The 27814-nt window shown below is 37.9% G+C and overlaps 4 protein-coding genes across 7 annotated transcripts; 2 read left to right on the top strand and 2 right to left on the bottom strand.

Annotated features, from left to right (window-relative positions):
• Positions 1 to 1293: 1293 nt before the first annotated feature.
• LOC135583366 (squamosa promoter-binding-like protein 3) lies at positions 1294 to 7651 on the top strand. 3 transcript variants are annotated; one of them, XM_065165692.1, is made up of 5 exons: positions 1294 to 1885; positions 2112 to 2714; positions 2882 to 3018; positions 4292 to 4555; positions 7067 to 7651. In XM_065165692.1, exons 2-5 carry the CDS (start codon positions 2137 to 2139, stop codon positions 7357 to 7359), a joined length of 1272 nt encoding a protein of 423 aa, XP_065021764.1. In that variant the 5' UTR covers positions 1294 to 1885; positions 2112 to 2136; the 3' UTR covers positions 7360 to 7651. The 3 variants fall into 3 exon arrangements, with proteins under 3 accessions (XP_065021764.1, XP_065021767.1, XP_065021766.1); XM_065165695.1 differs by having other exon boundaries at positions 2124 to 2714; XM_065165694.1 differs by lacking the exon at positions 1294 to 1885 and having other exon boundaries at positions 1892 to 2714.
• Positions 7652 to 9174: 1523 nt separating this feature from the next.
• On the top strand, positions 9175 to 19176 carry LOC135647325 (YTH domain-containing protein ECT2-like). 2 transcript variants are annotated; one of them, XM_065165697.1, is made up of 10 exons: positions 9175 to 9423; positions 11245 to 11321; positions 11398 to 11572; positions 13255 to 13331; positions 13414 to 13489; positions 13559 to 13714; positions 13822 to 13952; positions 15561 to 16091; positions 16232 to 16444; positions 18401 to 19176. In XM_065165697.1, exons 1-10 carry the CDS (start codon positions 9369 to 9371, stop codon positions 18776 to 18778), a joined length of 1869 nt encoding a protein of 622 aa, XP_065021769.1. In that variant the 5' UTR covers positions 9175 to 9368; the 3' UTR covers positions 18779 to 19176. The 2 variants fall into 2 exon arrangements, with proteins under 2 accessions (XP_065021769.1, XP_065021768.1); XM_065165696.1 differs by having other exon boundaries at positions 9177 to 9423; positions 13414 to 13714.
• Positions 19177 to 20874: 1698 nt separating this feature from the next.
• On the bottom strand, positions 20875 to 26184 carry LOC135647351 (TORTIFOLIA1-like protein 2). Its single transcript, XM_065165698.1, has 5 exons — positions 25065 to 26184; positions 24018 to 24212; positions 23841 to 23943; positions 22674 to 23356; positions 20875 to 21550 (listed from the first exon to the last, which is right to left on the bottom strand). The coding sequence occupies exons 1-5, from the start codon at positions 25722 to 25724 to the stop codon at positions 21083 to 21085; spliced, it is 2109 nt and encodes a 702-aa protein (XP_065021770.1). The 5' UTR covers positions 25725 to 26184; the 3' UTR covers positions 20875 to 21082.
• Positions 26185 to 27011: 827 nt separating this feature from the next.
• Positions 27012 to 27679, bottom strand: LOC103981277 (protein SMALL AUXIN UP-REGULATED RNA 12-like). Its single transcript, XM_009397946.3, has one exon. The coding sequence runs from the start codon at positions 27677 to 27679 to the stop codon at positions 27242 to 27244; it is 438 nt and encodes a 145-aa protein (XP_009396221.2). The 3' UTR covers positions 27012 to 27241.
• Between the last annotated feature and the right edge of the window lie 135 nt (positions 27680 to 27814).

A 27814-nucleotide genomic window follows, 5' to 3' on the forward strand; every position in this document is an offset into this window, starting at 1 on the left:
GGTTAATCTTTTTATCAAGAAATTGCAAAAGAAGTCCCAATTCTGATCATGTTAAGTCATACCATTGAAGATCACTAGTTGTTGTGAAAACTAAATAATATCATAATTATGTAATGATTTCTGTTCAATATATGTAATTTTATTATTATAAGTAAAGAAGATGTTTCAGAACTAATTAGTAAAGACACAGAGTTTCACATTTATTTCTAAATAATTATTATGTTTATTCTAGTCCTTATTTTATCAAATCTTTTCTAACCATTTAAGGTCAAAACACTATTTGATATGACATAAGCAAACTTTCTCTTTTACATATAATATTATTTTATTACATCGAGTATATTCTGAATTGAATGTCGAAAAGAACTCATCGATCATATGCCATCGATATTAGTTTTATAGGAACCTTAGACAACATTAAAAAATTAGAGATTTTATCCGTCTTAGTATATTTAAACTAACAATAAAAATTGATATTAACAATAATAGATTAGATTTTTTTTGAACATCCAAATCTATTAAATCCATTTATGTTAGGTTGAGACAGGTTAAAATGAAAGAAAAAAAAAAGGTGTTGGAATTGAATTTTCTTCAGATATCCATATCTGCTAAATCAATGGAAATGTCATTCCTAATTATGACAGTGGAAACAGCTATCACTTGTAAGAACAAACCCTCAGCTGCTCTATGGTGTGGTGGGTAAGTCTCAGGAGAGAGATTTTTTTTGTGTTTTGGCTGAAAGGGAAAAAAGAAAAGAAAAAAGAAAAGAAATGTTAAAGGATGCAACAAAGTAGTCTCTTCTCCTCAAAAGTTTCATGAGGAAAAGCACCTGAATTCCGGGAAGCTCTTGCTACAAAGCTTCCTTGTTCTTACACTACTCCTTTCAAGTCTCCCAGTCCAAGAAAAAGCATGGTTGTTCTGGCCTACATTATAATTGCCCAGTGTTGTTTGTTCATCATCATCACTTCTCCTTGAATTATGGATTTGATGCCAAGGTTTTGCTCCATGGATGGTCAGGTTGAGACCAAGATCTGGACAGGCACTTGGAATGGTCACAAATGCTCACCTTGTATCACTTTCTTTTGAGGAAAAAGTAAGTCATGAAAGCCCCCCCAAGATCATCTTGTGTGTACTTTTAACTCAGTCTCCGTAATGATAGCCTGCCTGTTCACAACCATGTGCTAATAAAGTAGTTCCATTCTGGATTCCAAGTAGTAGGAGTAGTATATGAGGCCTGCACACAGCAAGATTTGCTGGTCAACCCTGAGCTGACAGATCCAGGTGGAGATTGCCAAATCTATTGGTTTGTAGTTCTCTGTTTCATCACGTCCGAGTCCATCTGAAACAAGTCAAGTTTGGATGAGTACGGACGATGGTATATCAGGTCCAAATCTATGCAGTATTTTTGATATGGTTTGATATCTTAGCAAGTGAAGAAGAAAATTCCAAGAACACTTGTCTTCCTTTATTGGAGAATTCCTCTGAGGAGTAATCAACAGAGATGTCACTTCCTCCAATAAGTTCCTGCCACTGTTGGGTGTCAGGAATGCATGTGCTGGCTGCTGTACCAGGAGGGGGATCTAAAACAAATCTACCTTAGATTCACTCTTCTTTTTCTTAACTATTGTTTGATTGGATTCAGCAACAAAGAAAAAAGAAAAAAACCATTTTCTCTTACTTCCTGTCCTGCATGCAGGCTGATTCAGTGCGGTAAAACAGTAAAAATCTCCCATGTGGGTAACAGAGCTTGATGATTACTGTTTCACAGAGTGTTGCTGTAGAGAGAGAGAGGTGATTAAAAAGATGCAATGGCTCACTTGTCACTGAATGGATAGCCCTGTTTGACTTTGGAGTTTGGCCTTCCTTGGAGACGACAGCGGCGCAGGTGCGATGACTACTTCCCCTCCTCTCAGGGTTTCGTCTCTTGGTTTCTTGCCCATCTGCTTTAGGTCCCATGAAATGCTTTTGTTTCTTGCTTGTCATGCTGTGCGGTGGTGCATGAAATCTTGATTCTTGGTTTCGATTGTCTTACACATGAAAAATCTGATCTTTTTTGCATCTTTTCTTTTGGGGGGCTTGGATTCTTTATCTTGATCTCTGCTGACCGATAGCGCATGCGATAGTTCTGCTTGGGCGATGGATTGGAATGCGAACGCTTCGCTGCTGTGGGATTGGGACAACCACGCGCCATTTGGTGGGAATTTCAAGCTGTCGGGCGGCGGCGGTGCTTCCTCTGGCTCTGAACTGGGGACTGGTTCCTCGTCCAAGAGCACCATCTCTGCCTCCGTTGATTCCTCGTCCAAAGCAGGAAAGGAACCTGAGTGGGTCGCAAACCTGAAGAGCCACGGCAAGAACCAACTTTTACCGGAGGCTGGTTCTTCCCTGGTTGCGGCGTCGGTGGCTGGATTGGAGGAGTCACAAATAGGGCTAAAACTTGGTAAGAGAACCTACTTTGAGGATGTTTCTGCCGAGAGCAGCGTGAAGAACCCTTTGTCATCTTTGGATTCTCCGGCGGCATCGACTGCTCTGGTCAAGAAGCCGAGGGTGTCTCATCAAAGTGCACAGAGTAGCTGCTGCCAAGTTGAAGGTTGTAACATTGATCTTAGTGGAGCCAAGGATTATCACCGGAAGCACAGGGTCTGTGAAACCCATTCTAAATGCCCCAAGGTCATTGTCGCGGGCCAGGAGCGCCGGTTTTGTCAGCAGTGTAGCAGGTTACTTGAGATCGAACAATTTAGTGTATATTTCTAAGAAACAAAATCAAATTTATACAAGTTATTCTTGCTAATATTGCTTGCATCTGAATTTTTTTTGGTACCATCCCAATCATTATGCAACAGTCATTCCTTATCTTGCATGCTCTGATTTGTTCATGTTTAAGGTTCCATGATTTGTCCGAGTTTGATCAGAGAAAGAGAAGCTGCCGTAGACGTTTATCCGATCATAATGCACGGCGTCGCAAGCCACGACCCAACATAATCTCCTTCAGTTCAACAACTTTTCCTCCGTTGCTTTATGGTACAAAAGAATTCTTTCTTTACTGACAGTTCTATTTCGAGTTTTGTTTTCTTTTTTTTGGTCACAATTCATGCTGTGCTGCTTTCAGACATTTTTTCTCACATGAAATGGAACTCTAAAAGGTGCTTTGTTTTTTTCTCTTTTCTTCAAGAAGACTTGCATTTCTTGATCGATGTGTATGCTTTTGTAGCAAGATCAACTTGTGACACTAAAAATACTGTGTTTCTTTTGTTTAACTAGTTTACTAAATTAGACCAGTGTTGATGGCAAAACATCTGCCTATATATATTTATATATATATTTTTTTATTCACCATCTTATTGCTTTGTAATTTTATGCATGCATTCTTAGTTCTTGGTAGGCCTAAAGTCAACATCAACTACTTGACTTGACTTTATAGTCTATGACCCTCTTTTATCTTCGGAAAAAAAATAAGACTGTTATTTTGTGTCTAAGATAGTTTATAGGTGTCAAATCTGGACAGTCAAATGACTGTAGTAAGGAAACTCCAAAGAATGATCTTCAACTGACTGCTCAGGCACATTAATTTGGATCATTATCAATTATATTTGCTTCCTGTTGCTTTGTGGTCTTTGTATTTGGGCTTTTCTTGTGCTGTGACCCAAATTTATAATGCTACAGAAGAAATTGCATGGTCACACTCATCAAGAAGTGATTGCTTTATAACCTACTGGATTTACAAAATTATAAACTTGTGGAAATACGTCTGGCACTACCGTTATTCTCTAACAACAGATAAAGCATTCTGATATATTTTGTGTATGAACGTTCTAGTTTGAGATACGAAAGATCTTTAGTCACTGGATGGTTTAAGAGCCATTATCACTGGGAAACCTATACTGATGACAGCCCAGAGGTCTAATGAGAGCATCTGATCCTTCACTTCACTTTCTAGGTTGATCTTAGAGTTTTGATATAATCATTGACAACACTTAGTTGTACATCCTCGATATTAGCTCTTCTAAAAGAGTAAGAACAATTCGATGACAACTTATTAAGACGGTGATCAAAGTAGAAGTGTAACTTTGCGGATTAGCTCCCATTGATTGTGCCATTATACTAATGGTGATTGAGTGCTAAATAGTTTGTTTGTTCAATCTTTTGATTGCATGGGGTACTTGTATCTGACCAACCTATTTTATCTTCTGTGCACTTCTCCTACTGTTTGTTAACAAGATACTTAATGTTTACATGAAATGACGTTTCTGTCGCACTGCAGTTCTCATTGATGAAAGTTACATGGCTTTTGCAGATAATAAGCATCAGATGAACTACTTGTGGAATAACGCTCCTTTTGGTCACATGAAACCCATGACAAGCAGCAAAAGTGAAGGCTCTCAAACTTTCAAGCTCACACAAATTAAAGCGCCATGGATGAAATTAACAAAAGAAGTCAGCATTGATGGGCAGCTGCATTTGCCAAACACTCAGCTATCAAATGGCTTCCCCGCACTTTATCATGATGTTGACAAGCTCTTGCCACTGAAAGGCACTGCCACCGAAGTTCTAAATCAAGGTAAGTGAAGTCTTGATGCAAGTTGCTAGTTTCAATGATCTCATTCATGCGCTACTTATGTCCAGTGTTCTATGGAGATTCCTCTACGTTCTGGATTGTTCTCCTCACAATTGAAACTCATATTTGCCAGATATGGTTGCAGAGAAGTTATCTGATGAAAACATATATAATTGTAGAAGCAGTACTTTACATATCAGTCTTTGTTCTCTGATTTAACTTTCTTTCTCATATTATCTAGACATCTAATGTCTTAAGAACACTGTCAAGCTTGACATAATTTTACAGCACTTCGAGGCATTTTACATTATAACCCTTTGCCTCTGAAGCGAAGTTCAACAACAAAAATATCATGAAGAAGTTTTTTTTTTTAAGCTTAAGATCTTCAACCTTGGGCATGTTTTGATTTAGTAGAGTCTCAAGCTATATGTTTAAAGCAAGTAAAAACCAATATTTGTTGCTAGGATCTCATGGTTTATTTCTAAAGCAAGTAGACTCCAAGATTGTTGATTGCTGTTTGTTTTGATTTGGTTGTATCCAAGTGACTTGTTCTGCATTAGTTCGGTTATTTCTGATAAAGCTGACCATGTTTTATTAGGTAGTTGATCCTATTTCCTTCTCGATTAAGCAAAATAGGGCATGTTTTGCCTCATTCTTATTCATGTTTTGTCTACTTGATTGTTCTGCATGATTGTTAATTTTCTAAGCATTGCAAACTTGTGGTCTTTTACGTTATCTAACTAAACCGAGAAGGTATTAAACCACTGTAGAAGGCCAATGCCTATTGATAAAACACCACAAAAACCATAACAAGCCTGTCAATGTCTAGATTAAATAGTCATTTTTGTTGGTTTAATTTGTTGAACGGTTAACTTCTTATTGATTTTTTGTCTACATCTATCTGAGGACTCTGCTAAAAAGGAAAATACAAGAGCCTCAAGGAAATACAAACAGATTCTCCCAGAAATGGGCATCAATGGAAGTCTAAATTTCTTACCCAAAAGCCTCTACAGACCCCTAAGTAAAGCCTCAAGATGTGATGCATTCCACTGCAAAGTATACTCTTGCCGAGTTACCAAATAGCCATTATAGGCTATATCAACAGCTTGCAATTGATCTTAACAGGTTTTGGTGGTCAAAAAAAAAAAAACCTCAAAACAAAATCAAAGTTTGGTGGTCTGCACCCCTCACAAAGCATTGTGTTGCTTACCAAGATTGACCACAAAAGCTTATGGTCTAGTTCATTTTAGCACACGTGATTAATGGAACCTAGACAAACTGCAAAAAAAAAAATACGCCAAAGGAATTTTCAAAGCATAAGCTTCAGATGGGTTTTCTGTCATCGTTATAAATTCACCTGTCACAATAACTTTAAACTGATTCGACATCCATTGTGCAATATCAAGGTAGCTTCATCATATAAACCTAAACTTGTCTCTAAGTGAAGTCAATAGAAAATTTGGTCAATGTTATGTTATCGGTTACACAGAAAGCATCTATTGGGAATGTCTTCAATCTCTTTTTTTGTTTTTGTTATATATCCTAGAGACAGAACAGTCACATTTTGGTACTTTCAGTGCACTATACGGATTGTGAGCCCATCTTAGTTAGCATTTACATTATAGCTGGACTTAATATTGTCCTTTTTTTAGTTCTGTAGATTGTTATCTTTTAAGATACTTCATGCATATATCTGATTGAGAATTTGACTTTTGCCACCAATTATGGCAGTAATCTTTCCAAATGTAATAATCATAGTTGCTAGCGTGTGGCACTACGTCACCAGTTTATACTATATATACCAGTGGCATCTGGAGTAGATTTTCTTGATAAATTATTAATTTTCTTTTCTTAAATGAGCATACACCTGAAAACTTTTTAGCACTGTTTCACGAGTTTGTTTTCAGAAAGAAATGGCATCAGGACTAGGGTATCAAATATCCAGGTGTCCGAAAAGGACTCAGCCCAGGAACCTTCAAAGTGACATGGGAACACACCTAGCTCATGTGGTTCCATATGCAAACCCCATTTGCCATATAGGTACCCTAAGCTTGTCAGACTGTCTCATAATTAATTTAAGTTGATAGAAGGTATGGATATTGTGATTTGAGATTTGATGGCCTATGCAATAACAAGAGTTTTAAGTTCTGGATATAATGGTAATGGTTATGGGATCAGAACTTATTGTAGACCAACAGCATCGAGGTACTTGAATTTTTCCGAAAGATTCCGACAGTCAGCATGTATCGTCATGGGTAAGAACTTAAAAATCCAATCATCCGGGTAATACTGGTCCTATATCTTACACAAGTGTTGCTGCTACCATGATCTTCGTTCAGGCAGCTGCCATCTATTTTCATCAAAGCTTGTGCTTCTGGCTGCAACCGAGACATTGTCTTTCTGTAAACCGACAAACAATTTCCTTCTAAATCCTTCATTTAGAACACAGTTATCCTTCATGTTACAAACCTTCCAGATTGGTTTTGCTAATACACGCCTCTTCTCTCTTTACAGGTTCAGAGGCATCTGCAGGAGCTTCGAACTTGGACAGAGCACCGGATCTTCGGCGTGCTCTCTCTCTTCTGTCAACCAGTTCTTGGGCTTCTCCTGACCCCAGACAAACTCCCCCTGTCACCGAGTTCGTGGATGCTAACTCCTCAAATCACTGGATCTACGGGCAGCCTCTAGCTCAACAAGCCCAACTGCTTCCATTTATCATGCGCAGAAATGACAACCAGCCCCAGGAGTTCCAGCTGCAAAAAATCCCATACCGGGATACTATATTCGATCCTAGTCAGATATATTGACCTCGAGAAGTCAATCGACTGATACTTGGAATTTAGATCGATGGTTGGTCTTCTGTTCTTGAGTTGTACTCTTGCCAAGACACAGCAGTTTCTTCTAACTTTCATCTCAAGCTGCTGCTGCTGCATGGTTGTGAAGGACAGCTATATGTGGTGTTCTCATTTGTTAGGTGTTGGTGGATCCAAGGACATGATCTGTATAATGTTCACTAGACTATGAACTCTTGTGCCTTGTGATGTACTTTCTCTCACATTTGTTATGGTACTCTTCATTTAGCAAGAATTCCTTGCAATATATCTTTGCATCAATCTTGGTGATGCTGATTCCAACTTTTGCTCATGGATGAAGATAGTGTATTTATTCCACTTGAATTTGAACTGCCAAAGTTCCTGAACAGTACATTAACACTGCTTTCCTTGACAGATGAGGATTGGTACATGTTATGCAAATTACACAAAGTCAACATCATCTATATTGGGTCAAACATGTGTCATTCTGACATCAAAAGATCTCCTGTGGACATGGTTGTGTTTGAGATCAAAACCTCAACAGAACCTAACCTTAATGGAGTGAAACTATTCTAACCTTAATAAACCCAAGTAGTCTCAAATCCAATCTGATTAGATTCACAAGTCATCAACTTGGCAGTCCTTATTGTTTTAACTCTTTTTTTTATTAACAAAATATTATTATTATTATTTTTCTCTTTGTAGATTCCAATTAAAGTTTGACCACAATGATGAGCCACAACATGGCCCACTCACAACATAGAACCAACTCAATCTCCACCACCTTCCCTTCCCATGGTGCCCCCTCCCTTTTTTTGTTGTGCCCTTTCCAAGTGGGTCCCACCACAACCTATATCCAAAATGGCCCCCACCATCTTTTGGATCCCTCTTTGCCCTTCTGTTGGTGTTGGGGTCCATCATCCCCCTCGAGAACTCCCATCAAGCCTCCTATTTGAGCCACCATGTTTGAGAAGAGTAGATCTCAGTCATTATGTTATTGGCTCTTCCCCAAAAGCTCCACTACACACCTCCCTCTCTAACACTCACCTTTTGCATCTATATATATATAGATATATATAATTCAATTATTTCAATAAATATCCTACATTAATTCGTAGGAGATTCATTGGTAATCCTAATTACTAGAATATCAAAATACTTAAAATAACTTTTAATGTTCTCGTAATAACAATAATAGTTATACCTGAGGATATTAATATCAAAAAGAGTTTTCTTTTTCTAAAGGTTAGGAAGTGAAATATGAGATCTAATATGATGATCGTGTTGTTACTAACGAAGCTTTGTAGTATCTTCAATTTCATCACATACGAAGGAATATATATAATATTCAAATTAACATTATGATCATGTTATTATTGACTAAGCTAATTAATATCATAAAATTCATTGCATTCGAAGGAATATATACATATATATATATATATATTCTAATATTCCTTCTTGGTCTTTGTTGTGATTATTATGAAGGACGGCAATTAATGAGGCCGCATCTGCTTTGTTGTTCGTCTCCCCAATCCAAAGTCGCATCTTGGAACGAAGACTACTCCTCCCTCTCACTCTCTCCCTCCCTTTTCCTTTAAACCCCAGCCTTCCTACCGACGAGATCGCGAGGGAGGGGACTCGAGGAGGAGCTCGAGGGGGGTTCCTAGATTCGTCCTCTTTTTCCTTCTTTTAGAAGAAGTCGGACCTCGAGATCTCGGCTGCAGATGGCGACGACGCAGCAGCCGCCGGGTCGTATCGGTATCTCCGGTTCTTTCACCAGATTTATGGGTTTGATGTGATGTTTTCTTGTCAAGTTTCCATCTTTTGCGTGTTTGAATCCGAAATATGTGATCTTTGCTTGGTTCGATTGGATCGTTTTGGTTTGTGCGTCGTGTCGGACTTGGGACCTCGATAAATACGTGATCTTCTTGTGTTTCTTCTGTTTCTTTTTGCTTTGTGTGACAGTGCTGGTTAAGGAATTGTGTAATCTAGAAGCGTTGATGATCTGGAGGCTTCATTTGAGGAATTTTCTTAGATCTCCCTATAAATCTTTATGTAAGCTCGATATATTCGCCTTCTATAGTAGATTAAATAGAAAGAGATTGCATTGACCTTCAACATGGGTAGATCCACGACTGTAGTAACATTTTGCTGATGACATGTCCTGTTTATAAGTTTCTTTACTAAATTGAGAATATGCATTTCTTCTTCTCAAGATTGTGCTCTCTGCATCTATTATTTTGGACTGCTCTGGATTTATGATGCTGGACACCAGAAAGCTGGTGTCCCGTAGCCTCCCACTTCATCCGGATCAAGTGCAGTTGACGTAGCAAAGAGGATGTTTTCCGATTTGGATTCTGATATCTTTTTTATGCTTTCGACTGCTCACGTTTGGAGTGAGTCATAGTATCTTTGTTTTTTTGTTTATATGAAGGGACCGCAAGGTGATGATGATTGAGGGGGATTTTAGTTGGTCTTAATGGTAGTCACTTTTGTAGCGAGCATTCTGATTTAAAATTACGGTGATATCGGAAGTGTTGGTTTTATATTTGATACGTCTGCTACTGTTTGTAGTGCTTTTATAAAAGACGAAAAACACCATGCCATATGACCTTATAAATTTAGAAAACAGATTTGTAATACTTAGTCAGCTAATTCTAGGGCTTACTGATATTTTTAAGTAGCATTATAGAACAATTGTAGTTTAACTTGGGTGGATCTTCATAGACTTTACAGCTTTCACCATGGAATATATTATCTAGAGACCCATATGAATCTTTCTGTGTTGGGAGGAACGAAGCAATTTTGGAAAACAAATTGTTGGAAATGTTTGTTGCGCTTTGTAAATGCCAAGTTTTTGTGCCATAACGATCATGTATCATATATATTAGGCTATTGTTGCTCCTTACCAATTGTGAGAACTAGAAATGCTTATGAATTTAAAATTGATTTATAATCTGAATTTAGATCTTCGGTTAGTTGTAGTACCGAGTTCAGATGCTTCAACAACTCATATGATTTGTTACAACAGTGAAGCCATTTTATCCATTATTTGAGGTTGATTATACAAATCCTTTCCATCATTGAGCTTCGCTGCCCATGAATTGAACAAGTTATATCAAATGACCTACGGTTACCCTAGAGAGTAATCTCGGAGAATTAAGCTTAGCAATTGTTGGATTTGGCCCAGCAGAATTGTAATTATTTAATCAGATTACCTTTGTGCCAAAAAAGGGTGAGAACAGATTGAGCCTTTGGCATTCCCTTAAGCTCATTTTAGCATTTGACTGAGATTTTTCTGAAGTTAGATTCTGTGACTATGGGTGTTGATTTCATAATTTTTTAGGTTCTTAATTCTTCATAGATATAGGTTTTTGGAAAGGGCTTACAGTTCTGGAGGTTTTTTCTAGAATCTTTTTACTTCAGTAATTTAGAGCTTTAAACAGAGGTCTTCTATCTGATGCAGTTTAACATCTTATTGCTTATAGAATACTGTTCCATACTGCCTGAACAACTGATATTTGGATGAGCAATTGTATTCAAATATTATGTTGAATTTTTTTTAATGTTAACATTCTGGTTTTTGTCCTTTAGTTTCCTGTTTCTAGGTGCCGCTTGGGATTTGAAGCTTTATATGTACACACATACACAACATATCCACTATATATTTGTATGCATGCAGTTATCCACATAAATATCCATATGTATGTATATATGTTATGTGGATGTGACATATATGTCTACCTATACATTAGCTTTTATATAGGTACATATTTATATGAATGCATACATAAGGATGGGTATAGGCACTTGTATTTTACTTGCATATTGTTATCTAGTTGAATTAACAAATTCTTTTGATAATTCTTTTGGTAGACTCATTAGAATCATTGGGATCATCAACCACAAATGCTGATCTGAAACCTGTCAAAGTTGAAAGCCCGAACGAACAGGTAATTTCTTCTTCAATGCACCTCTTTTTCCTATATTGAACTTCTTGTTAATGATAATTGTCTTATCTTCTGTCAGCCACCTGCTAAAGATGAGAAACTGACAACCACCACCACTTCACATGATTTAAATGACATGGATACCTCAAGAGATGCACATGGGCATTTGGTTTCTTCTGATATAGTTATTGATCATAATGCAGTTTATCAATCCAACATTTTTGCCCCTCATGCACATTCCTTCTTCTATGGTGGTTAGTTTTTCTCCAAATATTCATTCACTTGTCATGTTAGCATTTTCTTCTGCCAGATTCATATACAGCATCTCTACTCCATTACTAGATTGACAATTTTGCATGTTCACAATTTTTGTCACATTTGAAAGCTTACTTCCTAGTCTTGATTGCAAATGTCCTAATATTTTTTTGTTCATTTGTATGAGATATGCACATATTTTATCCTTAAGAAGGTTTCTGAAGTTTATCAATAGAATGAAACTTCTGTGAGAGTGCATGTATGCACAAAACCTGTAGTCTTGTTATGAAAAAAATGCAATGCTCTTTTGTGCCTTTTAGTTTTCATCTATGCCACAAAGTTAAGTAATTTGAAAAAATAAAAAATACTGGGTAAAGGTATTTCTGTTATCCTATCTTCACCCGATCTAATTTAATCCAACGAGCCTCCGGGTACCACATAGCACAGCTGTTATGCATATTCCTCTAGTTGACAATAGGCTCTTGTCTAGTAACCCTCATAAGATAAATTCCTTGGAGTCTTTCAATGAAGTTGAGAAACTTTCTGATAAGTTAGACCATAGCTCAAGTACTAATATTTCTATCTTTTTCTTTTCTTTGAAAGTTGGTGATCAGACAAAGGAAAGGTCATGTCAACCTCCTTTCTGTAGGTTGGCCATTGGCTCTTCACCACCTACAGGTAGCATTAATGACGATGTTGGTTGGCTGTTTGGTGTACTGATTGGCGACGCTGGGTAGCGGAGGCCAAACCTTGTGTCCTTTTATTTTGATGGACAGATAACATACAAGAAGTTGCCAAGGAAAGATGTAGAGTAGGAGATGTGATGCATCCTCTCTCTCTTCCCTACATGCCTCTCTTATTATGTGGAATCAGCTGGTCATCCTTATCTAGTAAAGGAGGTAACAAAGGGCAACATTTTCTATAATAATTCACTATCTAGGGGCTTAGGCATTGAAGTTTTTTTTGAAAAAATAAGATTAGGTCTACATTCTATATTATATTAAGAGTTCTCATATGAAGATTCCTCCCTAGAAGTTTCTCATCCTATATGACTCACAAGTTACAGACTTGACCATCATGGTCATGGATTAGGTTCTCATGACCTGCCTACAGGCACCACATTCAAGTTTGTGAGAGAGCATATAGGATAAGAGTTTTCAGACTGGAACATTGGGATCTCACCTATTGGCTTCACATTCATGTTTGTGTGAGAGAACGAGAACTCTATTAAGAAGGTATTCGTAACAGAGGTTGAGAGAGTTCTCGGGAGGAAGAGTGGAACATTATCCATGCATCCCACATGCAGGTTTGTTGGAGAACACATAGGTCCTTATGCTGGACAGAATTCTGGGATGAGATGCCCTTATACTTCAGGCCAAGAATCTGAGTCATCTGGGGATTGGCTCATGAACTGTGCACTAAGTTCCATCTTAAGTAGTATTTACAATTTGAAATTAGGTTCTTTGTACTCTTATATTTCTTGTTCAATTATTTGCATAAATTTATTATGCATCTATTTTCACTTTGAACCTAAAGCAATTCCACAAGAATTGGTTCAGAATCTTCCAATTATGTTCACTTGCAAATTTTTTCAGCTGAATCATTCTTTTTTTTTATTAATTATGTTTGATTAGAATCTGAAATTGGACATGAACATTATTGTAATTTCCAATTTTTTCAGGATATGAGAATCTAATTGGTGATTGGGAAGATCAATCTCGATATGTAAATGTTGAAGGAGTGGAATTTGGCTTGGCTGTAAGTATACTATAAACATCCATATGTCTCTTTCTTTACCTTTTATTTTTCTTTTGAACCTTAAGTTTTTATGATATTGAAGGGTGTCTACAACGAGAACCCTTCGCTTGTATATCACACTGGATATGGTTACAGTCCTTATGGACCGTATTCCCCGGGTATGACACCTCTAACTTCTCTTAGTGGAGATGGCCAGCTTTACTCGCCTCATCAGTTCCAGTTCCCAGGTGCATACTACCAGCAGTCAGCTCCTCCTAACATGCCGTATCTGTCTTCTTCAACTCCTATACCACGAGTTGATTTGGCAGTGCCAATTGATCAACAAGGAGTATTTACTTCTGATACTTCAAACTTCAACACCCAGATGTTTGGACCAAGACCAGGTAATCATTTATCCTGTGACTCTTTCGGATGTAGTATAACTGGCAGTCATGGTTTTCATGACTCATAACAATGATTTATGGCTTTTGTTCTTGTGATTTTTGGTCAGATTTAACGAGAACCCCAGATGGCACTGGGTCTGTGACTCCATTATCACTACCAACAGTTTCAGTTTCACCTCAACCAATTGGTGGCCTAATGCCATTTGGTCAAGGGGCCATGCCTATAACTTCAGGAATGGTAGTGTTTTCCTATCTACATTATAGCCTTTTAGCATCTTGGATAACATGAAATATTGTTTTTGTTCCTTCAAATTTTTAAATGCAGTTGTATGTGTTCCATATATTAAATCTTGGTTCAATATCGACACTAGTTGGTGGTTGGACTGGTACAATATCAGACGTCCTTATACTTGATAGGGTTCAATAGAATCAATACTAGTTGGTACTGCTCAACCAGAGAAAGAGAGGAGGAGGAGGAGAAAGCGAAGGAGTAGGAGTAGGAGGAGGCAGAGCAGGAAGAAGAGGAGGAAGGAACATATTGGTAGGACAGGGAGGAGAGAGCACTGAGAGTAGGAGGCAGTAGCGATGCAGTGGGGAGGAGTCATGGGAAGGGAGAGAGAGAGAGAGAGAGAGAGAGAACTAGACAAAAAAAAGAGAAAGAGATGGCCGTGAGAATTTATAAAACCCAAACTAGGAGATAGGCTTACCATTTGATACTGCTCAATACCGATCTATTTACCTCCTGGTATGCATGATTCGCTATGTGTACCTGATGAGATGGTCCATATCGTACTGAACACTGGGTCTGCGACCTAGTTATGTGTCCGCCGCTAGTCTGAACGGTATTTTAATCCATGATTTTTCTTTTACATTTTGCAACTTTCCAAGAACATTGACTGAACATGATATAAATTTCAATTTTATCATTTCAATATGCTAAAATTGTTCTTTTTTCCGTTGTGGTTTCCTTATTTTATGTAGTTGGAACAGTACTTTTTGTCAGTTGGATTTGATGCCTTTTTTATTATTAATGCAGTAGATGAAAAGTAAATGATAGTCATTTAGCTTACTGTAAGTTTAAAATATTAATCTAATATCCCAATATCTGACCCTAAAAGTTATTTAAGCTGTGATCATTCTATTTTGTGCTATTTGTTGATATTTTCAGTTAATTATGATACGACCACCAAGTAGCATATGATGCAACAATACCAAAATCTGATGGTTTTTGATGAACTGTTGTGAACCAAATTGAGTCTTGACATATCCTAAAAGATTTTACATTATGGTCCCAATAGTCTCCCTAAGGACATAGCTTTTATGGTGCAGGTTCATTCTTTTATGCATACTCGTGGCATTTCGCGATACCGTTTACTGTTCAATACATAGTAATTGCCAGAATTTCAATAAAAAAATACTCATTTAGATTTTTGTGAAGTAGGAATCTTTCATGAATGTTCTCAATGAGAAACTTCTTTTTTTTATGTCAAGGTCCATTCTAGGAAAAGGCTTGCATTGGAAATTTTAAACAACTATAGTATGATGTAGTTGTTCTAGCTTTTTTAATAGCAAAAACCAGAGATCAAGCCTCTGAAAATTCTTGGGTCTTGGAATTTGGATTAATGCTGCTTTCGCTTAGCTGTATATTAGTGTTAGGTATGAGTGGCATCAATTTTCTATCCATCCGAAATCAATGCACCCAGGTGTTTACTAGAAAATTCCAATTAGAGGCGTGCTTATGTTACCACTGATACCTTTTAGTCTTAAGACTGAATTTATGCACTGTAAACTGCAATTTTGTACTTTTTGTTTTTGTTTGTTCACTTTATTTTCTAACTATTTTCAGGGTTCACAGCAACAGAGATCTTTGTATGGCTTTGGATCATCTATCAGCTCTATCGATAGAGGTTACTCGCACAGTGGGCAGTATCATAATAGCACATTTGAGACATCTATTCCCAGCTTGGGAATTAAAGACCAGAGCTCATTTGTTATGGACAAAAATAGGAGGGGAGGAAAGGAAAGTACTTTATTGTGTAGTTGCAATGGCACTGTTGATTTTCTAAACGAGCAAAACAGAGGACCACGAGCAAATAGGTCAAAAATTCAGATGATTGAATGCAATTCTTCACTTGACACTGAGAAAGATAGTTCTACCACAGGGGTCGATCATAAATTGTATAATAGTCCTGATTTTGTTACGGAGCACAAGGATGCCATGTTTTTCATAATTAAGTCTTACAGTGAGGATAATGTTCACAAGAGCATTAAATATGGTGTTTGGGCTAGCACTTCCAGTGGTAATAGGAAGTTGGATTCTGCATACCATGAAGCGAAACAAAAAGAAGATCCTTGCCCAGTTTTCTTATTTTTCTCGGTAACTTCATACTTTACTCTTTCAAATTAATCTCATAGGTTATATTTGTATGTTTCTGTGTTTAATAGCTCCCTTTTTTAGTAAATTGGCATAATCATATTAGTTCTTTGCAAAATAATAATAATAATAACCATGACCAGGTAAATGCAAGTGCACATTTCTGTGGGGTATCTGAAATGATTGGACCTGTTGATTTTGAAAAGAGTGTGGATTACTGGCAGCAAGACAGGTGGAGTGGTCAGTTTCCTGTCAAGTGGCATATGGTGAAAGATGTACCCAACAATTTGTTTCGACATATTATACTCGAAAACAATGAAAATAAGCCTGTCACCAACAGCAGAGACACCCAAGAAGTAAGCTTTTCTTTTTGGTTTATCAACTACATGACAGGCTGTTTATCTTTGACAAAATGCTTTGAAATTTAGTTTAGTTTGACAAAGTCAATTTATTGAACATGATCAAAATTTAAAATAATAATTTTAGGGAGTCAGCAATCAAGTTAACTGTGGATATCAACTATCCCTTAAGAGTGTAACTAGAGAATGCTTGCTACATAGAGAGAGAGAGAGAGAGAGAGAGAGAGAGTGATGGATTTCTTAAGCTCTAGGCAAGATGTTGCATCAATAGTCATGTGACTTTGAGTATCATGGAGAGATATGCCTTTGTAGCAAATAGAATAAAATGTGGAAAAAATATTTGAAATGGTATGAACATATTCAAGGGAGAGCTATATATGCTATTGTTAGATGAGTTGAATCAATCAAAACTAGTGATGCGAGGAGAGGTAGAGAAGACTTAGGAAATTAAACAATAAAAAGAGGCTCATTAACTCTTAATTTAGTCACGGATACTTCCCTACACTTGCTGACAGAAAAAGATCCATGGAGTTGACCTAAATAGTTGGGATAATAGAAATTCTTGTTGTTGATGGTCATTGTTCTATCCTTTTCTAGGATATCAAATTCCCAATGCTTTTTCATAATGTCATGTAGAGCTAGGCTACTCTATCTAAATACTTTGGATCTCTATTTCATTCAAGTGCACCAACTTATGTTGCTTCTTGGACTGATTTAGCCAACTAGAAATATCCAATACACCATGCTGACAGAAGCTCTGCTACCTATTCTGATTGTACTCTTGAGTGCATAGCTTGTTTGGTTCCTGGGTTTTTTTTTGTTTCTTATTCAGAAGCCAATCGGGTTATACATCAATGTTTCATTTGGATTCAAGCAGAAGTTTTCTCACTCCAATTTAGTTTCTGGTGTCAAATAACTGATGATCTGTTGAACCGTAACATTGAATCATGTTATAACTGCAAGACTTGAACTTCTAATTGTTTCTAGTGATTTACTTCAATAAATATCTTCAAAGAGACTTCTACAAGTGCCCATACTGGATCTGATGAGATATGAAATCAATGATACAGCCTTTCTTTGGAATATATGTGTAAAATCCATTAAATCCTGAATATTCAATATGTGAAGCCAGCAAAAATATTGTTTCTATTGTGCTTTCACAGAGGCTGCAGGAGTGACCCTTTATCTCCTTGCCACATCCCCATCTCTCATTCCTCGATTTTCTAAAAAGTTATATGCCCAGATATTGGTTTAACCATTGGAATTCTTCTAAATTTAACATTGTGGAAGGATCTAACCAAATTGTGGTCCTCTTCCTAGGTAGTGATGCTAATCCAGAGTCATCTCTGTCTGGAGCTAACACGATCAGTGTTAGTTTGTGTTTCTTGGTTCTGATCAGATGTTTGTTCTTTTCCTAAGTAGTGCTGCTAGATCAAATCATCTCTGCATGGAGCTAGCGACGTCCGAGAGCTATCATATGGCTTATCATGTTTGACTCTCAAGATATGAATCTCAACGACAATCCTTGAGTTGAACCCTTTTATGGAGTTATAGGATCCTATACCACAAGGATTGGGATGCATCTGCTTATTTCAAAGCAAACTTATTATCAAATATTAATAGTTTTGTTTCTTTTTTGCAGTAAACATGCTGATGATAGTGGGGTGAAATAAATCACTCTGGGGTCAAATACTTAGACTTTTTTCAAATATTGATCAAGAGATTTGTATGAGCTTGGATGTAACACTCTTAAATCTTTCTACTATTCCTTAACCTATTATGTGAAGGATTATCCTGTTTAACAAATTGGTTCTTGTTTTAGCAAAACTCCATTGTTTTATCTAGGGCTTGCGTTTGTTGGTTATGTTTTTTTACATAAGTTGTTTCTTTAGCATTTGATTCACACATAATTACCTTGTCTATTAAATTTGTATTTTGTTTCAATGCATGCAGGTGAAATTGGAAAAGGGTCTGGAGATGCTAGGAATTTTTAAGAAGCATGAATATGAAGTATCAATCATTGACGACTTTGAGTTTTATGAGGAGCGGGAGAAAGCCATGCAGGAGAGAAAGGCTCGCAAGCATAACCAGATGTACAACTCGGCAGGGCCTGTTCGAGCTGCTTTTAGGAATGAGCAAAGGAACCCTCCTGCCATCTCGGGTGACTTCATAAACCGACTATCTAAGAACTTTATTAGTGCTGTCAGGTTGGAAGAAAGAAACAATGCTGACCCAGCAACAGATAAAAATAGTTCCTTGAGTGTTAGTGTTGCTCCTAAACCTGACGAGCTGCAGAAATCAGAGACTACTCCTGCGACAACAAGCAGCTAGCAAGATCAACAACTATAACCCTCTCCTGTGCCAGACCACTTCATAGTATGGTGAATTGGACATTGGAAGACTGCTTAGTAGTATTAGCTCTTGAATTGCTGAAGCAGTTGTATAGTTTGTTTGCCATTTGAAAGGAGAAAAGGAAATAGAAGGTACCTCTCTATTCTGTATTTTTTTCCTCGTCATTTTGTTTTCCTTCTGATCGGCAATCTTTAAGCAGATCTGGTCCTTCTTACCAGCTTTTGTAAAGTGCGATCGGAATGCCATATGAATAATTTAGCTTCCACGCTCCTACGATCTTTGTTTTCTTTTCGTGATGCTGAAGAAGCTGAAATGTTTAAGCAAATACTTGGTAGTAACAATGATATGTTTAAGAAGCCCTACTTGCTGCTTGTTAATATTTGCTTTAGTAGCTCTATTTATACCAGATGGTTAAATTATGAACAACAAAAACTTTTATGATGTGTTGCTCCAACAATATTTTCTAGCTACATTTTCTGCTGTATGCAGCCGTTGAAATGTTATTATTGTTGGCGGTTATGTATTGCCGGTCATATTTGTTATGCTTTTAGTCAATTGCAAGTAAATTACTTTTCTAGTGGTTAGGTCTAAATTGAATGGTCGATACAATAAAAAATAAATAGGAAACTTCGAAAATAATACTTATATTTTCTCTGGTGGTCTGCAAGTTCAAATGCCAATAAATTTTTCTCTATTTGGTTCCACTTGAGAAGGATCATTCTGCTCAAATGGAAACAGACGAACAGGAGACAAAGAAGAGCAATTTGACCATTGACCAACAAAATGCACTAATGTTCAGGAAGCACTTCGTCCACTATGTTTGTCGAATATTGGAACAACTTCAATGCACGTAAAATGCCATCTTATATGATTGATATGATGCTGTTTTAGTCGACAGATAATAAATTAACATATAGAACAAATATTGATTGTATGGATCAGGCGTCTTATTTTTGTTCCATTGTATGGGTCATGATTTGCATTTTTCTATCACTTGCATTGTAAGATTTGGAGAAACGACATGGGTGAACCGAAAATTTATTTAAAGGAGAAAGTATCATGACACAAAATCTTCAGAAGTTGAATATAATGCGAAATAGATGTCATCTCCTTGTTCTAGAAAGCACATTTCTTGTTCCCTTGTGATCCTCTCGGAGGCAGACCCTTCCTGCAATAATAAGCAAGTAAGCATAATGATCTGATTTCATTATGGCATATGGAGCAACGAGCATTCCTTAAAAGATATCATGGATAACAATAAAAATGCAGAATCTTTTTTGACATGTTGGTATTTGTTTGAACATTATTTGATGCACAGAACAGGTACGCAACGAGATAGCGAGGACTACGCTAATCAATGAAAATTAACTGTTATATCTTTGAATTTCTCAAAATCTATCTGTTTGAAGAACTTTCCAGAAAGATTTCATACAGTAAGTCCGAAAACAACACCATGATCCAAGTGGCATCATCATAACAATTATGAACTACTCTTATGGTTAACTCGGCATTTTGATGTGCCCCATCCAGCAACCGTGACTTCACAAAGTATTGAATTAAAAAATAGGTAAGACTATCGATTGATAACCATATAAACATTTGACTTCAATCAATCATAGAAAGGAAAATATAACAGATGATGTCACAGATGATAAGGTCAGGCAAAATACAAGAAACCAACTACTTGTTACTTGGTGAAAATATGTTCATTAAAATCATCATTTAGTGTAAGTGAAGTTCCTGAGTTAGATTTGAAGTGAAAGTTTAAAGCTATATTAGTCTACCTGGATGGGTCACCATGCCATAATTTGCTCAACTTTACTGCTAACCGCGATATGGACGTCTTTGCTACTGGATCAGCGCATCCCCTTGTTGCTGCTACCTGCAGTGCTAATAGGAACTCCATCTGTGCTTTTGTAGACAGGAAGAGGTTCCTCGGTTCATTAGCCATGGTCAAATTAACCACCTAGAAAGCATTAAGAAGAAAATAAATGTTATTTGGACATATGTAACTAATGGATTATCACACATAGTGCATAGTCACACAATCTTTAGGGATAGGTAGCTTGCCTGCTGCAACCATGGAATTGCACCTTCCAGATATCTTCGATTGACAAAGTTTGCGGCCATAATGGAAAGTACTTCATTCGTAGTCTCGTGTGACAATTTATCCAGAACAGGGCCAGTTCTATCCATGAGCAGGGCAAGACTAAGATCATCACCAGAAAGTATTGCCTCCACATAAGCTGACTCCAAATTACCTGCACTAAGAAATTCCTTAATTCATTTCAGGTATCCATTCACATCTTTCAAATTGCTAGCCCCGACACTTGCATCTTTCGCATCTCTTTCTTGGTTTCTTAGAGATATAAGGCTTCTTCCTGAGTTGTTTCCTACACCTCTGGGTATTGGACTTTGCAGTATGTCAAGTGATGAATCCTCCAAAATCTCCCCTTCCTCTATGACCGAAGTGCTAGATCTACTCTTTGAAGACAAATTATCCTGCCAAATCTCCATGCTTTTTGAAGATAAAAGTGATGAATCATTGTAGTTGTTATCCACTGATGGCCTAGGTGTAAGCTTAGGGGACGAAGACACTGTTTGAACTTTCTTCAATATTTTTGAGCAAACCATGCTAGAATAATTTTCACATTCAGCAACAGAATGTGTCATCTTGTCTAGAGTTTGCTCCAAGAAATTCACTTTTGACTGTAGCTTTGAAACATTATCTATTGAGTTTCGAATGAACACCTGCACAAATATAAAATTTCAGGATGATGAGCATGGAAGACCCAATGTGTCTTTAGATAACACAAACAGATCAATACTTTACAAAGCACACATCTTTGAAACAGTAGCATGTTATATATATATATATATATATATATATATATATATATATATATATATATATATATATATATATATATATATATATATATATATATATATATATATATATATATATATATATATATATATATATATATATATGTATGTATATATATGTATGTATGTATGTATGTATGTATGTATGTATGTATATATCTATGTATGTATATATATATACATATACATATATATAAATATATATAAGACTAAACAAAATGCAAGCCATCAGCATATCAAGGTCCTGCCTGTGCATTGTCAAAGACTGACAAAGTTAGTCCACAAACTGGGCTAGATATGAAAATTTGACCAATCTTATGTAAAAATTAAAATTAAACCAAATATCATTAGTTGTGGAAAAACGGATGTTATCAGAAAATTTTTTGTTATAGTTTGGATAGTGGAAAAGGATACAATTTTCTATAATCTTAAAGATTTCAAGCACAAAAAGCATTCATTCGGTTATGGCATGCTCAAATTCAAGACAGTTCATTCATACTGCATTCAGAAAGAAAGTCAATACGAGAACTAAGTGGCATATAAATTGAAGAACCTAGAATTATCAGGCAAAATTTTCACTTATATTCTTACAGGAAATTCATTGGACACTAGAAGATAAGAACGAGTAAAATCCATTATCCTTGTAACAATAGCTTAAATAGTAGGGCAGAACTAGAACTTGAATTCCAGATAATTGACAATTGAAAATAGAGAAGGTAGATGCATCAATAATAACAAATTCTATATATACAAAGACACCTACAAAAGGATTTTTCTGATTCCAGCCTATTTTGTTCAATCTAATGTTAATTCCCAGGAGAAAAACTTTTTTAGTAAGCTCCTTGTTAATACAAAGTTTGAGGTTCATCTAATACATCTTGGCTATTAAGGATGAAAATCAATAAAGCAGTCTTATAAATAGTTGGAAAATAAATAATTAGTTTTGGAAGTATGTGCTTTACAGTGCATCCAGAAAACAGATTACCTGTAAGAGATCCAGCATATTTGATTGCTTTGTTTCAATTTCTAGGAGTTGCTGTTTGATGGCAGCCAGTCCATTTGCAGCATGCACACAACATCCATGCATACTGCGTGAACACAAATCTGAAATAGTGGACTCCGGACTCTTCCGCTCCTGGGTACCAAGGCATTCTTGTCCATTGTCCTCAATGGCAGAATGGTTATTTCTTGTTGGACTTATTGAATCATTGCCCTCAGAATCATTCTCCCCATCACAGTCATGAGATACAGTTAAATGCTCCATCTCATAGATCCGATAATCTGGAATGGATACGGAAGAGCATTCTGGCTTATCAAACACAGAACCATAATCAAAGTTGATATTTTGGAGTTCAGCAGTATTTACCATCCTTCTTTCTAAAAGATCTATTACATTACTGTCAGACTTTACACTATTGCTATTAACCAATGGTGTACCATGAGTCTTCGGGACTGATATCTCAATGTGCCAATCGTTTGACTTCATACGTTGATGAATCTGCATATTAGTTGTACTTGGTTTCCTGACAGATAGAGGAGCTCTTTTTTGTGTTGAACTGGTGGAATTTCCACATAAGTCAGAAACAGGACCATTTTTTCTAGACAATACGTCTCTCCATTGACTATCGCATACACCGGTGACTACATTAATGTCTTTGCCAAAATTTTCTGAAATGTCAACATAGAAGACTATTATCATCAACAATAGTTTGATAACACAAACATAGTTCTATAAAACGGGTGATGTCGAATCATAAATCTACTAGAACAGCAGAACTATACAAACAGCTGGTAGAGGTATCATGTAATCGAAAATGGGTGAGAAGAAATTAATTTAGACATGTAGAATCCTCACATTAAGTATATAATCAGATCATAAACATAAAACTTCCTCTAATGTTTAAAAACCATAATTTCTGAGATGAGGAATTAAATATCTTTTTGGCTTCATCCACTTCAAAATTAATTTAATCTAGACAGGTCCCCAAAAGAAGCATATGGTGTCAGTATACTGTGCAAAGAGAAAGGAGATTTCAACTAATTAATGCAGCTGTTGAAAAGTGTGCACGTTAATAAGCTCAAGCAAGGAAAAGCAGCTATATAATGTTGCATCACAAGCATTCTTCGATCATTTTCCCAGAAACAGTTATACCTTTTGTGGATGATCCAGCCTCTGAAGTTTCAGAAGAATGGGTCACTGGGAGAGCTCTCCAACACTGTATGGCATGCATGATTGAATCCCGCGCAGGTTTCACCTACAAAAGAAAAGTTTGGAGACATGTCTACAAAACTGACATTCAGATAACCAGAAACTATAACATGAACTGACTTTGTCAAATCTGCAGGATTCAAGGAAGTGGAGGCAAGAACTTCTCAGAGGAGCCATAGAAGATCCAGGGTTGACAGCGATTCCAGCCAATGCCACAGAAGCAGCTTTGCGTGTTGTCCAATCATTACTTTTAAGAGCTTCCAAAATGCTCGTAACTGCGGCAGATAAAGTATGCTCTGCTAAAGCACATCCTGCCTGGTTATATGAGTTAAATGTGATGTAAAATTTAAATAACAGGGTAATAAAAAGATTCAACCAAATTTTCATTGCTTTATTATTTTCTTGAGAAGACAAAAAATATTTGTCAAACAAGGTATTCAGCATAATAAACTTGTGGACAGTAAGGCAAGAGATTCGAATGATAAGAGCTACATATGCTGCTTTACATAGCCACCATATGACTTTATCCCCTTATGTCAAAGTGACTATTTAAGTTGGAAAATATATACTGCTAGCATGCACCTATTAACAATCCATCTTATGAATGATCAAATATCTGTATCGTTAGAACAAGTAAGATGATTCCCAGCAACTGGTAAACTATCACAAGTCTGTTAGAATGCACCAGGATAATCACAAGATAATGCAAATTATGATTATATTATGTTAAGGAGAAATTTTCGATTTCCCAGATCAAGCTACATCTAGAAAAATAGAGAACAAGAGACCGACCTCCAATGGAACCTTCTCCTCCTATTCTAATCTTGATCTTACCATCTTACAGAATGAAATGGGATTAAAGAAACGTGCATGATTGAAAATGAAATTAAAAATAACAAGCTGCAAACTACGACAAGAAGGTTAGTGAACGAGACAGACTTCCATTGGAACCAACAAAATTATATTCTTTTACATCCTTCTCCTCCTAATCTAGACTTCACATCACCATCTTCCAGGAATGAATGGGATATTACTACTTGGGTAGCCAATGATGGTAAAATGCGAGCTAGAGATGCTGCTTTGACAACTAGACCACATTCAAGACATGTACCAAAACTCCAAAAGTAAAATGAAAACGACCTGCAAGCTAAAGGTACCAAGTTAAACCTGTATGATGCTTCTGATCAACTCAATGATCGCCGGCTTAGCCATGAAATGCTGATTCTTCAGCAGCTTTGTGACACGCGTGAGCATCTGTGGCAAGATGTTCTGCGGAGCATCACTGGCCTCATCGATGACCCTCGCTAAGCAGTGCGCCGCACCCACCTGCACGTATCGGTTCTGCTCACCCAAAGCTTCGAAAAGGGGCTTGGCCAAAGCAACGAACGTTGCCCCTCCGCCGCCTTCCCCGCCTCTAATGCTGGTCGCCAAAACGCCGCACGCCTCGACGCAGGCGTCACGGACGACGGAATCCGTGTCCTTGAGGCGCTTGACGATGGAACCGACCACCTTGCCGAGATAGGGAGCCAAGAGGATCCCGTGGGACCTCGCCAGGGTACCCATCAGTCGGACACACTCCGCGCGGACGGCGCTCTTCTGCTCGGCATCGGTCTCGGCGACGCACGACAGGAAGGGAGCGATCATGTCGGGGGTCAACTTCAAAGCGGCCTTCTCGAGCTCTTCCACGCCGATATTGTACGTGTCGCGGTCGGCGAGCTTGTTCAGCGAGAGGATCACCCGTTGCTTCATCTCGAAGACGGCCTGCTGCGGCACGGCCGCCTTTCCGCCCGATCTGGCCTTGGAATGCGCCACGACGCAGGGCTTCATCGCCGCTCTCCTCTGGAAACCGACCCAACTTCCAATCTGCTATTATCTGCAATCCTGACGCTAAACCTTAGCCTCGGGGGTTTGCTATACGGACCCCTCCGGGGATTCCAGCGAGGAGGGAATGCGGAGAGGCCATAGCGGCGATCGGCCTCTTGATCGAAAAGGAGAGAATTTCTTCCATGGTTTTATTCCGCTAGGGTTGAAAAGGATCAAAGAAAGTGAGAAATAAAGAGGAAGAAAGAGACATCAACCATCTTTATTCAGCAAAGGCAAAAAAAGACGAGATAAAGAAGAGAAACATAGTGAGGCGTGGAAGATACAGAGAGATGAACTCCACAACTCCAGAGAGAGAGAGAGAGTAGTGATGGAGATGGAAGAAGAAGAAGAAGAGAGATGAGAGAGAGTGAGAGAGAGAGAGAGAGGATTAGAATTCGAATTGGCTCTTGTAAAGAGAGGCACAGACACCAAGGGAAGACGGAAGCTTGGAAGGGATGAGAGGAGAGAGAAGTCCAGAGAGATAACGAGAGCAGGGATTACTGACGGATGAGTTTCCGATACCCACATTTATTACCTATATTTATATTGGCTTGAAAAGTATTGTTTCAATGGAACGCATCGTGGGGCCGGCGGTAGACCACGGGTAACGACCGTACTAGTAGAAAAAGTATTCTTTTCCTACCTTCGCGCTTCTGGGCTGGTGCGATTCGAAATTCCGAACCCGCCTCGAGTGTGCGCGACGGCATAGACAACCAATCACACTCCCTATTTAGTTGGATCCCACTCCGAGTGGACCACGTGGCACTCTTTATATGGAAGGAATTGATGTTATGAGTTTTGAGTTATGCGTTCTTTAGGTGGACAAAGTTTGAACCTTTTGGATTCGACCGAGCTCGAGGCTACAAGAATTTAGGGTTTTTTGGTCACATAATTGTACGTACTCGTGAATTCATTCGTATCTCCGTATGCTGGCAAAAACTATTATTGGAAAAAAAAAAGGTACATATTGTATGTGGAAAAAAAAGAATAATTAATATAAAAAATTAAAACATATCATTTATGACGCTCTAATTTCGTTAGTTCATTTTTAAATAAATTTTATAATTCTTAGCATATGCATTGATAATTCTTATCATAATTTTTTTTTAAGTAATGTTTGAGCATGAAAATATTCTCTTTATATTTAGATATAAATATAAAAAAATGAAGGTGAGAGTATGATCAGATGTTCAATTATCTTTCCATTTTTCTCTAAGAAATGAGAGAGAAAAAAAGTTGACAGTTGACTGTGTAGTAATGAGAATGCACCAACATGAGAAGTGTCAAAACTGGTATCCATTTCTGCTACTGGTGCAGAACACATCCACCACCTCAAGCCACCAAGAAGAAGAAGAAGAAGAAGAAGTCAGAGGAAGCACATAAACACAGAGAGAAAGCCATGGTCAATTTTGTTGGGGGAGAAGAAGGTTTGTGCATCATCATCATCATCCCTCACCCGCACCGCTTCCTTCCTCTGCCGCTCATCTGCACACTGGTTTTGGTGGGAGGTGGGAGCTGGCGAGCTCAGCCTCAGCGGAGCAGTAGCAGAGCCCCTCCTTGTTCTTCTCCACCACCGTCAGTATGCTCTCGAACACGGCCACCTCGCATGGGATCCGCAGCACGCCTTCCTGCTGGAACCCGAACTCCTCCTCTGCTTCCCTCAGCAGCGCCGCGAAGGCCCTGTGGCCGAGGTACTCCGTGGGGATCACGAACCTCCGCATCTCCTCGCCGACGCACACCGCCAGGTATCCCTTCGGGACGTCCCCCGACGCGTCGGTGAAGGAGAGGGTCCTCTTCAGGAACTTGATGCTCTTGCTGCCACCGCCGCTCTTCGGCGTCACCGCCAGCTTCTTCCACTTCTTCAGGATCTGTTGGAGCCTCACTATCTCCGTGATCTTGTTGGACTTCTTGGAATCCATGGAAGCCTCCGTGGGTGATGGCCACTACGCTGCGAGTATTTAAAGGGGTTTGGGGTCATCTTCTTCGACTATTATATGCTCTCGAAGACAGATCTTTATATTGCTTCGTGTACTATGCATCAGAAATCAAGTGTT

This window comes from Musa acuminata, chromosome BXJ1-4 (assembly GCF_036884655.1).
Source record: "Musa acuminata AAA Group cultivar baxijiao chromosome BXJ1-4, Cavendish_Baxijiao_AAA, whole genome shotgun sequence".
Classification (NCBI taxonomy): Eukaryota; Viridiplantae; Streptophyta; class Magnoliopsida; order Zingiberales; family Musaceae; genus Musa; species Musa acuminata.